Source organism: Acanthaster planci, linkage group LG12 (genome assembly GCF_054643075.1).
Source record: "Acanthaster planci isolate LZ-2023a linkage group LG12, COTS_SCS, whole genome shotgun sequence".
NCBI lineage: Eukaryota > Metazoa > Echinodermata > Asteroidea > Valvatida > Acanthasteridae > Acanthaster > Acanthaster planci.
Window position 1 is genome coordinate 12,066,793 of NC_141788.1, and position 12,923 is coordinate 12,079,715.

Genomic DNA, 12,923 nt, shown 5'->3' on the forward strand with positions numbered 1-12,923 from the left:
ATTACCTATTGTACTCCATTATGTTTTGTGATTGGATTCCGCTGCTAGGTTTGTCAATATCCTCGATGTAGACTATGTCTTCACCCTGTTTCCAGGCTTCATAGCGATCAGGTTGGAATATTCGGACGAATGGTTCCATGTTGATTTTTACTGAGTCCCTCTGACAGGAACACTGTTGATATAATTACCACACTTCAAATTAATATCAGCCTGAGATAATGAAACTTATTGGTCGTGATGCAATTACAAAGTTCTTTCTAGTTCATGACAAAAACACAGTCAACAGGACCGGCACATCATCAGCACATTAGCTATGTCCCAGATTACATTAGTGTTTTCAGTATTTGAACACTCATAAACCTGTTTTACAAGTGAATTTGCAGAAAAGGCTTTAACTCAATAGAAATCAATGAGCATTTGTTAAAATCAAAATATACTGCTGCATATTCAAATGTCAAAATGAAAAATACCTGTTGCAAAGTAACTCTGGCTAAATATCTGTGTTTGATCAACTGATGGGAACATCAATTGATCAGAAACAGGAATGTTTCAACCTGTTTGCGGCTTCCATACTGATTCACATTTAGAACAAGTTAGTTACAGAAACACTGTTCAACCTCAATTCCCTTACAACATGTTTAAAATGCAATCCTAAGACGCCACACTTTCAGATTCTACAAAATTCAAGAAAGGCTTGCCAAAATTCTGAAGGACAGAGAATGCTAGAGACATGTAAAAAAGATACAACAATCTACATTGGAAAGGGCAGCTAACAGGCTAATTCATTCAGTGTTTCCCGAGTAAGGCACGATGTCAACAAGATTTTAATCTGCGCGTCGTGGCACACCCCACAAAGCCACACAATGCCAACCTACTTAAGAATCCTGATAACAAAGGAACAGATTTGCATAATGTTTTCACTGATGACTGCATTCTGGGTACTTGTTTGCAGCCGCGGCGTGCCGACAGAATCACAGATATTTGTCTGATGTGGGCAATTTTCACAATTAAAGGCTTTCACTTTCTGTTGAAAAAAAAAAGAAACTTTGAATTTTATCCAGCAGGTTAAACAAAATCGTGGAGTGGTCACGATAGTCCATGTACAATAAGCCAGTTGATACAGAAGGCCCACTCTCCAAACATTTTTCGGTTACTGTGTATTATTTCTGTATTCATAAAGGAGGTCTGCCGCCTGACTTCTGTGTACATTAACGGACCTCCCAGCTAATCGAACCACGGGCATCACACCCCTACTGGATCCTAGACGTTCAACAGTCAACATACCAATTGCCGAGACGTAAAACAGAAAACTAGAACCCAATCAAAATATTAGCTGTACATATTCTTAATTATCATTGGTTGTAAAAGTTGAAGCCAGATACCCCTATTATCAAGTAATAAAGGCAGTGTCAGTCATTGGCCGGAAACGAAATTCTGCGGTCAGAATGACATCAACAATTACCTTCCTTTACTGTGGTTTGCACTTTTGAGGGTGAGGTAGAGAGGAGACAAAACCAGTTAAATTACCAGAGGGCCCAGAATATATTCATTGGGTATTAGTACTGGCCATGCTGAAATTAATTCCTCAGCCTTGGAATATTTTTCCCGGGTGGGGCCAGGGCGGGGAAACAATAAACCATGTGTGATCTAGGTTTGGATAAAGAAATGCTAAGATGGGGAGGATTAATATCATTGGAAGACTGAATGCAAGGAATAAAAATAATCAGCACACAGTGGATCAGGGGAAGACATAAAACCCACACGTGATTTTTTACATTTTATACGGTCAGTCAGTTGTCTGTGTTTGTATAAAACAAAAAGTTCCTCAGGGTTTTGTTTGAAATAGAGTCTCGATATTAATGTTGTCCAAATTGAAAAAGGAAAACATTTCAGAAATAGTTTGTAATTTGAGGTCTACTTGAGCTGAAAACATACTGAATAATTTTCAGATCTGGATGTATGAAAATGACTGTACTCAGACTGTGAAATTCAATCTGACCTTTCGATCTGCTCAAATTTCAAAGACACAGACACTTTTCTGAGTTCCCTCCCAGTCCCACTATCCCTTGCTTGGAACTTGGGACTCACTTCCACAGGACTTGCTCTGTGGCTGAAATCTTCCCCACAGAAATGTGGGCGAGGTCTGCTATTGAATACCTTCCCCAAACAGTTGCTAAATATGCAAATTCCTTTGTGTCTGATTCTATTTGCTGAAACATCTGATCAACTGTAGTGCGCCCTCTAGTCCCATGATGCATAGCGGAATAGTTGCAATGTTCGTCCTTTTCCGGTATTAAAACCGTCCGAGCCAAAAGTGGGATAGGATGGTAGGGAGCTGACTGTTTGGGGTAAGCACTCAATAGCAGACCTAGCCCACATTTCTGTGAGGGAGGAGTCTTAGTCAGCTCCGTCCCATCCTTCCCCACTTTTGGCTCAGACGGTTTCAATACCGGAAAAGGATGAACATGGCAGCCATTGCGGTGAGGACGCACGACATAACATGAGCGCCAGGAGTATGAAACTGTCCAAAGTTTATTGCAGACTCACAGAATAATGGAGTTGTTTTGTCGTTCCAGTGGTGGACCGCTTTGATGAGGAACCCTTCGGCATCGATGTAGCCGATGTTAGGATAACTCTGCCATGTGCTGAGTCCTTTTGTAGAACATCGGTGAGGTAGCATATGGTGAAAGTAAATGGGGTCTTACAGCATGCTGCCTTGCATATTTCCTCCATTGGTGAACCACTGCAGTAGGCCCATGTTGTTGAAACTGCTCAAATATCATGAGCTCTGATGAGGTGTAGTATTTTATTGTCCACAGAGTTCGGCCAATCTGGGTTGGCAAACTTGATAGCCAAAAGTGCCCATCTGGCTATAGTGTCTCTGGTCACAGCTCGGTGAGGTTTTATTGTGGTGAAGCAAAGCTGCAAAGTTGTACCAGAGTTTTCTGGTTTTGGCTAACCATTTAAGAGTTCGCACTGGGCACCATGGTTTGTCATCGTACCAATGTGTTTGGTAATGTCTAGTACAAAAATGTCAGGAGGATGGAAGGAAACTGACTGGTTCTTGGATGAGCAACTGCTGGATGAGACGAATACCAAGGGTTTCCCATCAAATGCAGCAATCTGTGATGGACAATGCTTTCAGTTCACTGCCACGCCTCAAGGTAGTAACTGCCAGTAGGAATGCCAGTTTCACCAATAAGTTAATCAACGATGCATTGCCGAGTGGCTCAAAGGGGAGACAAGCAAGCAGTTGGAGAACAGCTGACAAGTCCCATGAAGGGATTAATCTCTTAGTAAGGGGATGCTCAAGAAACATTCATCGGAGTAGATGTTTATTAGAGCAGTATTGTTGGACACCGTCTGGGAAGCCATCATGTATAGACGCAACGGCTGACTGATAGTTACGGATAGTTGAAATCTGGAGATCTGATTTGAACAGGTGTATGAAAGAATCAGTTATAGAAGTCACAGAAACTAAGGTTTGAGCAAGACCTCGCTCTGAACACCACAAAGTAAAATGTTGTAATCTGGAGTCTTAGATGCTGTGTGTAGACTGGCATTGACTCTTCGAGGTCATTTCGGCAGCTTCATCAGAGAGTCCTGCTGATCTGAAGGACTGTTTGAAAAAGCCAACAGATCAGATGTAGTGACGTCGGATGAGGGTGACGCACGTCCGACTTTGGTTGATGTAGCAGATCTGGTCTGTCAAGAATGATCGTCAGTACCCGGACGGAAAGTCTGGTCAGACGCAGGAAGCATGGCTGGCATGGCCAGAAGAGGGCAATGAGGGGGACTTGACAGCGTTCCCGTTCGATCTTGGGAAAAGGGCCAGTATTAGGGATATTGGAGAGAAAGCGTAGGTCAACATCCCTTACAAGCTGATTTGTTGCCCAGGCTTGCGGGTGGCAAAATCTGGTGCAGAGTACTGGCAGTTGGGCGTTCTCTGCCGAGGCGAAAAGGTTGTCTACTTCGGCGAAGATCGGTTTGACTATACTGGTATGCAGAAACCAATCCATGGGACGTACCTCTCCCCAAGAGAGAGCATCTGCTATGGATTTGTTGACACCAGGAATGTGGGTCGCGTGGAGGTCGATGCCATAATCCTGGGCCCAAAGGAACATCTGTCTCCTCAGGAGGCACTGGCAGGGAGAATGTGTGCCTCCCTGATGATTGATGTATGACACCACTGTGGAGTTGTTTTCCTATGATGCCCAGGCGGAAAGCTTTCAGTGCACTGAATATGGCCTGAAGTTCCAGTATATTGATGTGATTCCCTTAGAGCTGGAGGTCCCATGTTCCCGAAACTTGAATCGGCAGTAGGGAGGCTCCCCAGCCCAGAGGCAGGTGTTTCTTCGCTAACCACCACTGGAGAGGGGGCAGATGAAGATGGGGACCTGCAGATTGATTGAGTCCAATTATAGCCTGTAGAGAGCTAACAGATGTTGTAGTGGGCACATGTACAGCCTGTGAAGGGGGATGAGGTCCACCATGCTGGCCATCAAGCCGACGGGACGGAGCCAGGCACGGGCCAGAGCCACTGCTCAGTAGAAAAGACTTTCACACAGTCAAGAAGGTTGTTGATGCTTTTGGTCATTGGTGAGATTATAACCCATTGAAGGTCGATAGATGCCCCTAGATATGTTGGGTATTGCATTGGGGTGAGATTTGGCTTATCGTGGTAGATAATGAAGCCAACGCAATTCTCAATGTCGCAAGTAAGGCGGGCAGAGACTTCTGCTTCGTTGAACGAACTGCCAATGATCAGCCAGTCGTTCAGGTACTGGAACAGCATGACGTTCCACTTTCGAAGGTGAGCAGCGACGATCTTTGCAACCCTTGAGAACACTCTCAGTGAAGTGGAGGGGCCGAAGGGGAGAGCTGTGAATTTGAAGAGTTTCCCGCTGTATAGGAAGAGTAGGTATTCATAGCTTCGTGGGTGAATTGGAATGTGAAGGTAGGCATCTTTCAAGTCTATGGAAGAGACCCAACATGGAATCTGTAGAGACTGGGTGACCTTCCGAAGGATTTCCATGCGGAATTTCCTCAGTCGAATAAAGTGGTTCAGAGGTTTGAGGTTGATAGTGGGTCACCTGCTGTTGAGTTCCTTCTTTGGAGTGAGGAAGAACATTGAAATGAAGCCTTTGTTCACTTGAGATTAGGGAACGGGGCGGATAGCATGTTTCCAAAGGAGAGTCTATCTCAGACTCCAGTGCCTGCCGTTTCTGTCAGTAGGAACTGAAGTCGGACGGAGGATAGGTACAGATGGAGGGGTGCTCGTCTGTAACGAATAGTCGCAAGCACCCAGCTGCCCGATGTGACTTTCTCCCACGACCCTGGGAAGAGTTGAAATCGCACGTCAACTGGTCAGGGATTGGCAGGCGGGGGCAGGTCTGAATAGTCAGCGACATCTATCCCCGGGAGGTTGGCGGTAGGGCAACTTGGTAGTTTTTCCCTTGAAGCTCTTCTGGGGTGGTTTGGAAGGTTGAAAGGAGGACGGATGGCCATGATTCGTCTGGTAACTGGGTTGATGAAAGGGGTAAAAGGAACCATAATTGCCCTGATGTGGAGGTCATCAGGACAGGATTGGTGAGGTGGAGCCACAGGTAGAGGTTCACGGAAGCGAAGTTTATGTGTCGTGTCAATGCACTTAACTTCCAACTGCATCATCTCCATGAACTTCCCCGCGAAAAGGTCTTTGACTCCCTCACAGGGAATGTTCGTGGTGTTGGATCTGCATGCAGAAGTAGCTAAAATGGAGATCCAAACGAAGATAGAGTTGATGTTCTCGTCGAGCACTCGAAGTGCGACAGCTGCCAAGCCTGGAGTAATTGGTGAATCTTCATCACAAGCTCGGGCCAATACCATCAGCTCTCATTACTGCGAACTTGGCCATAACAAAATTCCAGCTGTAACAAACACAAGTCTGTGGTCCTGGTAAAAACGTGCCCATTTCTATGGGGAAAACTCTGCTACAGCGAAATCGCACTGTACAAATTTCCTGTTACAGTGAAAGGTTTTTGTGACTCCATTGCCTGAAAAACCATTGTTAATGACTGAATTATTCATATTGTTGGAAAAAGATCTAAAACATATCTGCCACTGAGACTGTGTATTTTCATGATGAACATTTTGCAAGACACAGCTATCCAATCGCAATATTCTTTCATGACATCATGCTTCTTCAGCAACTCGTGCATATTATGCAGCTAGTGTCAAAAATCATAAGACAATTGGAAAATTAAATAAAATGTCTCTCCATGACACAATTTGTGTTGGAAAGACTACTTACATGGATGGGGCTCCAGTTGATGAGTCTTCACATTCTTGCAGGTACACACAGGCCTACATGTGCATGCCATTTAGCTTCGTTGTCATCCATTGAAAGTACTTTAAAATTTCGGATACAATGAATGTTTCTACGTGGTCTGGTGGACTTCGTAATGAGAGTCAACTGTACTGAGAGGAGTGCCATAAACGCAGTGCAGCAAAGACCATGTCATGTGGCTTTGTCGAGTTTAGCAAGCGTATACTCAACGAAACACTTGTCCTTGTCTTTAAATGGAGACTTTCCTGTAAGCTTGTGAGCGTCAGAGGAAAGTTTATCTTTAGCCTCAGTTGTAATCTCAGGGACAAAGACGAAGTTGTCAAAGTCCTCCCTATCAAGCCCTGGGCGGGTATGGATGCCATTGTTTGGCACCGGTGAGAACTTTAAACATCTTGACGCATGTGCGGTCAAGTGGAAGTTCTGGTAAAATTGACGTTGACGCCTCCAACCTAGCGATGTGACGCTTGAAAGAAGCATGCAAAGAGGCCCCAGCTGTAGATTGATTAGAAGACAGCCTTTAATATGTGATTCATATCTTTCTGAAGAAGACAGAGCTGCGCCTTAGGAGGGTTAAGGTTGGCTGCAGAAGAGATATCCTCATTTTCAGAGGACGTATCCCATTCCATCTGGAGTTGATCAGAGGAAGGAGGAACATAATCATGTCTCATTGAGTGTCCAGGGGCCAGAGCAGGAAGAGAGATGTAGTCTACACCAGAACCTGGGTAAGTCAAAGGGACAAAACCATCATAGGAAGATTGGATCATCGATGAATGCAGGTCCGGATGCAGATACAAATGTGGATGACGTTCTGCAGTCGAAGTGGTCCAAATCTGGAGCCGTCGCCACGGGAGCAGGATAGGGCTCTCGATGGCTGGCTATAGAAGAATGCTTCTCCAAGAGCATGCAGACCACTTATATGTTGGCCGAATCATCATCCTTTTGTGAGAAGTGAAACTTCTTACAAATGGACCCTGCAGAAGAAGACAAAGAATGCTTGCGCTTCTTGCGTACAGGAGAACTAGTTGTAGAGCCAGTGGTCAAGGCCTGGTGAGCTGGGGCGTCGGATTCTTGTTGAACTGCAGAGGTTGAAGCAGTCTTCCCACAAAGGCCCAGAAGGCAATCAGAAGACGGGGTGAAGTATGGAGATCGAAAGCCCTGACAGCACAGAAGGCCAGTGGGCTCTATTGTCCCAGGTACAGGCGGTGGTGTGCCTGCACGGCCCAGTATTGTCTCTGCAAGGACTGCTCTAGACAGCAGCGTTGCATTGTCCCGTGGAGCATCAGCGTCTGTCACGGTTAGGTGCCCGATTGAAAGGGCGTCTGAAGACAATGGCACCAGGGGCAATGCGGCCGGTGTAGGTAACACTGGCAGTGTGGGGCAGCTCTGGTGTATAGTACAGTAGTCAGTCGGGGACCCTCTGTCAATCGGGGACCTAATTGTCCTCTATTGTTCAGGGTCCCCAATTGAACGCAGAAACAAACTCTCACACACACACAAACCCACCCACACACACCCACACTAAGCAAAGAGGGGAACCGCGGTATTGGATCCTTCGTACTGCCTTGCGGAACCCCCAACAATCCCAGGGTCGCCCTGTTGACCCTATGTATCGCTTGGTACTATAATAGCATACAGTCAACTATCTCTAACATGCATACACATACGAGAAAAATACCACCAAAACAAGAAAATACATACAATAACTCATAAATATTGAATGTACAGTTATAACAATAAGTTATGGTTTGATCAGAATATCACAAAGGTGTGGAAGCGAAATCGAAACTCGAAGATGTCAAAAAGACACATCCGTTTAGAATCACGCTAAGGAAAAGAAGGACAAACATGGCGGCCATTCCACTATGCATCATCGGACTAGAGGGCGCATTACAATTGATCAAACTACGGTTTTAGCGAAGGAATCTGCATATTTAGCAACTGTTTGGGGTAGGCTGAAAGCAGAAGACTTGACAATGGACATTGGCGTGCTGCAGAGAGCCTTGTGTAAGAGCAATTTCCGTATTCATGCCACTCGTTAACATGACAACAGTGAACGCACAATAGGGAATAATGAGCCGGAGACTGGTCTGGGTGCGTCGCTGTGCTGAGTGTAGAGCGTGGACAGGTGAAAAATGCACTGTGGGGCACCACGGCGGCTCAAAATCTTTTTGACATCGTGCCTAAATAGTGGAAGATGTGTATGTACATGTTTATCTAATCCAAGGTCAAATGTATATTAGAGCACTGTACAGTACATTGCGATTGAAAGTTAACACCAAAATGGAACATTTTTTCACATTTTTTCTCTTCCCAGGGAACTCCTTTTCATTTCACAAATTGTGAAAGAGTGTGCCAAAAGTGGAAAATATATTCACAGATTTTCCCCCAAGTGGGACAAGATTTTCACCCTTTTCCCACAAATGGGAAAAGATCTTCACAGATTTTCCCACAAGTGGAGAAGATTTTCACTGTTTTTCTCTGGTAGTGGGGAAATAATTTTGCAAGCTTTGCATGTACATGAAGACATCAGGAAGTTTTTGTTCTCTGTGGTTTCAAACATGCGCATCTCTGAATATAGAAAGCGGAGGAAAATCAGTCTGAGAGAAAATTACTTTAATTTTCAGGAATATTCATTTTACTTGAGGAAGACAGCATTAAAATTTCAACGCAGTATGTTTCTTGGTTTTGAACAAAATACAATGCAACAGGCAAATCAAAGTTGGCTACGGTGGAGGTTGGAGACTAACACTGAACACCGAACAGCTGAATTACAGTAGATTCCCGTTATAGCGCTCCCTTATAAGCGTATAACCCATTTGGATGGATGCTCAACATGTGCACTGCATATGTGCACACATAGGCTACAGATACATGTACGTGTATCCACATGTTGTCATGTATGTGAATAATGTTTACATGTATTAGCAGATGTACCCGGTATGTACCATAAATTTCGGAATAAATGCCTTGTATCCGGTAATCGTTTTTGTGACGCCGATCGAGAAATATCACCAAATCTCTTCAAAAACTGCCATGGGACCTCATGCATGCTGCACCACATCGCGAAGCACACACTGCACCTACCCCGACATCCTGACTGCTACTGCATGCCCATTTGTGGACAGTCCAATTGCTGACTTTTTCCAATAACCATGTGACCACAGAAAGTGATATGTCATCAGAAACCCAAGTGAAAACAGACCCAATATGTCACACCAAACACAATTGGCGAAAAGACAAGATTTGCTAGATGAAGATACAATTTAAGCAGTTGATTTTATTTATCGATCGAAAGAAACCTTTCAGTTACAAAATACTAAACGTAGTATTTCAATGTTGATTTTTTGTGTGCCAAACTACACAAAATTGAATGGAATAAATAAAAAGTGGGCAAATAACCCATGTCCCAGCAGAGCAAGTTAAATTTGTTGTTATCACGTGCTTTGTGACTTCATGCTCGGGGACTCCTGTTTAATTACTCAAAATCCAGACAACTTATAAAAAGTTTATTCTCCGACATTGACAAGTTCACGGCTCATCATGGAGAGCACATCCCAGCAATTTTTTTCTAAATGTTTTTGCAAATGTTTCACGACGTGTTCGCAAAAGATTTGCATTGTTTTCACATGATTTTCACACTGTTTCGCACATCGTTTACTCCCTTCGCATCCAATTCGCTGTGAATTTGCAGGGGGGAAAAGTTGTGGTTAAAATACAAATGCAAATGTGAATTCCTTTCACATTTTTGTCCCATTCCTTTTCGCAGCGTTAACTTTCAAATGCAATGTACTGTACTTCACAAAAGAGGAAAAAAATGAAGGACTAAGGGGGCCAAAAATTGTCCCAGTGCTGTGAATGCTTGCCTCTCCCCCTCCCCACCCACCCACAAACATACGCAAATGGACAAATGCACATTTATGGTACTGACATGACCCCACAAAACATGAGGGAAAAAAATGGGGACTAAGGGGGCAAAAACTTGTCCCTGTGTGGTGAAAACCTGCCCTCCCACCCACAAACATACATGTACAAACTGCAGGAAGTCTGTGAGGGTGCACTGTGTGCTAAAGTTTATCACTGTACATGTATGTGACTCACTGTATCACTCTGTGGCAGTGCCCAAAAGTATGGTAAAATATGAGGTAACAGTAAAAACAAAATCATAGGAAAACTGTATGAATCACTTTCAAAGGGTCAGCATTTGGCTGTTTTTGAAAGAGAGCTGATGCATCTTGCATATTTCAAAAGTGAATGAAGTGCAATGCGTGTGTTACTGCTTTCACTAAGGTTTTCTGCATACCTTGGGAGTCGGGTTGGAAAGGATTGTGATGTGAACACCACAACTTGAAAATGTCATGCTTCTAAATACTAGTTGTTCAACATGGTAAATTTGAATAAAAAGGCAAAAGATCTTCGACAAGAAGTGCATAATCTGATTTACAGCTGTTGACAATTCCTAGAAACGGGAAACTAGTGCTTTTACAAATATACATACACATTTTGCCCTCTTTCCAAAATCAATCCAGCGAAGTGAAGCAAAGTTGGTAGACTCTGCACAGTTGTAGCCATGATTATAGCCAGCATGGTAACCATAAGGGAAGGTAACCATGAATTCTCCTGTTTCTTGTGTGATCTAAGAATTGCAAGAACAGACCAACATGCGGGTTACTCAAACAATATGAATGATATAAGAATACAGCCATCACAAGCATCATATCATGGAATACCCACTGTACAAATACTCAAGGCATAAGAACATTCAAAGAAGTAACAAGGCTTGCCTCAGCTTTAGGATGCATTTGTCCTTGTTCCTATCCAAGTTATATAAAAAATAACATGAAAATAAAACAAAAATCAAAAACAAACACCTTAACCACTTGCAACCAGGGTTATACCAGGCAAGATATGGGACAGAGGGGTAACCCCCCTTACCTGTCCAATCCCTATACACACTGCAGACTATTGTTACCTAACACATCCCCCCAGAAGTCTGTAAAGAATTCCTGAGATTCCGATTCAAACAATGACTAACACAAAGGCGGGGGGGGGGTTCTCTCCATCCCATATCTTGCTTCAAATGACCAGGGTGCCTAGTAACAGAAACACAATGCAGTGTTTCATGGCTGGGGTGCCAGAAATTGGAACTTTCTCTAACTTTGTCCTTGTTTTGAAACAGTACCATTGTTTGCCAGGTACATATATCTGCAGGGTTTTTTTTCTGTTCAATTTTTACAATCAACACAATAAAACAAACCTTGTCATATGGGATGGAGTATTTCTTCAGTATCTGTGGTGATATTAAAGTCATCTTGTGCCGCAAGAAATTGGGGCAAATCTGAAAGCTCTGAGGAAAAAACCCTGGAACAAAGTAGAACATTCCATTCAATCAGTGAAAGAAATGCATACATACAATTAGAGATCACTACCATAATGGCACACAAAGGCTATTGGATTATTACTGTTAAATGTAGGTGACATCATTGGTAAAATCCCCAGAATAGTACTGCTACATAATCCTGGAATTCTTACTTGAAAGAAAGTAAAAGTACATTATAGCCTCAGTCAGTCTGTAAAATATTTCTGCCAAGGATGCTGTAGTTCTCGGGAAAACAGAAATTTTTTCTTCTTTTTGCAATGGTCGGCTGAACAGTTCATTCCGTTTTAGGGGGCTTACTGGTAAGGCATGACCGTTCTTCCTGCTGGAGTCCGCGAACTTTCTTAAACAAAAGAGCACTTGACAACAACGACAGTACGAGGCAAGAATGGTGTATGTTAATCCGCAAACCCAAATTTAGGTCAGGTCATTTAAATATCAATGTCAACAGGATAGTCCGCAATTGGAATTTGCTGATTCCATGACCTGTGTGTACCGGAGAGTCCAGCCAATCCGCAATTGGAAGGGCATGCTCATTAAAATGGTCGGCTATTATGCTAATCTGAGCTTGGAACTGCCAACATAAGTGGTTGGTGATGATACATTGCCGTGGAAGCCCATTACCCCAAAAATTCTCATAAAGATAGATTCATAGATTTTAAGGAAGAGATGCCGCTCTGTTTTTTTTTTATTTTACACAAAGCAGTTGACTCAAACATAAAACAAGTCAGTGGAATAAAAGCTGCAGTAAATAATATGATACCCCATTATCAGCCAACCTTGTAAAATTACAACCCAAAAACAAAAGTGACATCTCCCTTTAAAGCAAGTAGCCAATAATCTTCACAACTGAGACTGTCCATTAATATACATGTACACGTGCAATAAATTAATAACCACGCATTGAAAACTGTTCTTTAGTTCTCTTTTTCCATGTTCGGATAATAAAAGCAAACATTACAATGGCTTCTGTGATGATGATTCACTGACAGACTTCACTCATCCATGTACATTTCACTCTTGTCCGAACAATCACTTTAAAATTAAAGGCCTTAACCACTTGCTGCTGGGTGGTTTGAAAAATGCAGTGCACACATACGGGACATTTTCAAGATTTTCAGTTTTCAAAATTCTTCAAAAATTCATCATTTTAATTAATGTCTCCCAGACAGGCCTGGCTGATCAACAGGGACATAGCCTGGCTAATCAGTAGGGGTGGGG

At 43.2% G+C, this 12,923-nt stretch overlaps 1 protein-coding gene across 3 annotated transcripts in view; it reads right to left on the reverse strand.

Annotated features, from left to right (window-relative positions):
• LOC110985312 (lysine-specific demethylase 4A-like) overlaps positions 1-12,923 on the reverse strand; it is a 178,095-nt gene that overhangs the window by 64,032 nt on the left and 101,140 nt on the right. For all 3 annotated transcript variants that reach the window (XM_087143837.1, XM_022246251.2, XM_022246250.2), the window contains exons 7-9: positions 11,583-11,686; positions 10,824-10,961; positions 6-172 (exon numbers count right to left, since the gene is read on the reverse strand). In XM_087143837.1, coding sequence (XP_086999963.1) covers positions 6-172; positions 10,824-10,961; positions 11,583-11,686 — 409 coding nt within the window. The remainder of the gene's footprint in view (positions 1-5; positions 173-10,823; positions 10,962-11,582; positions 11,687-12,923) is intronic.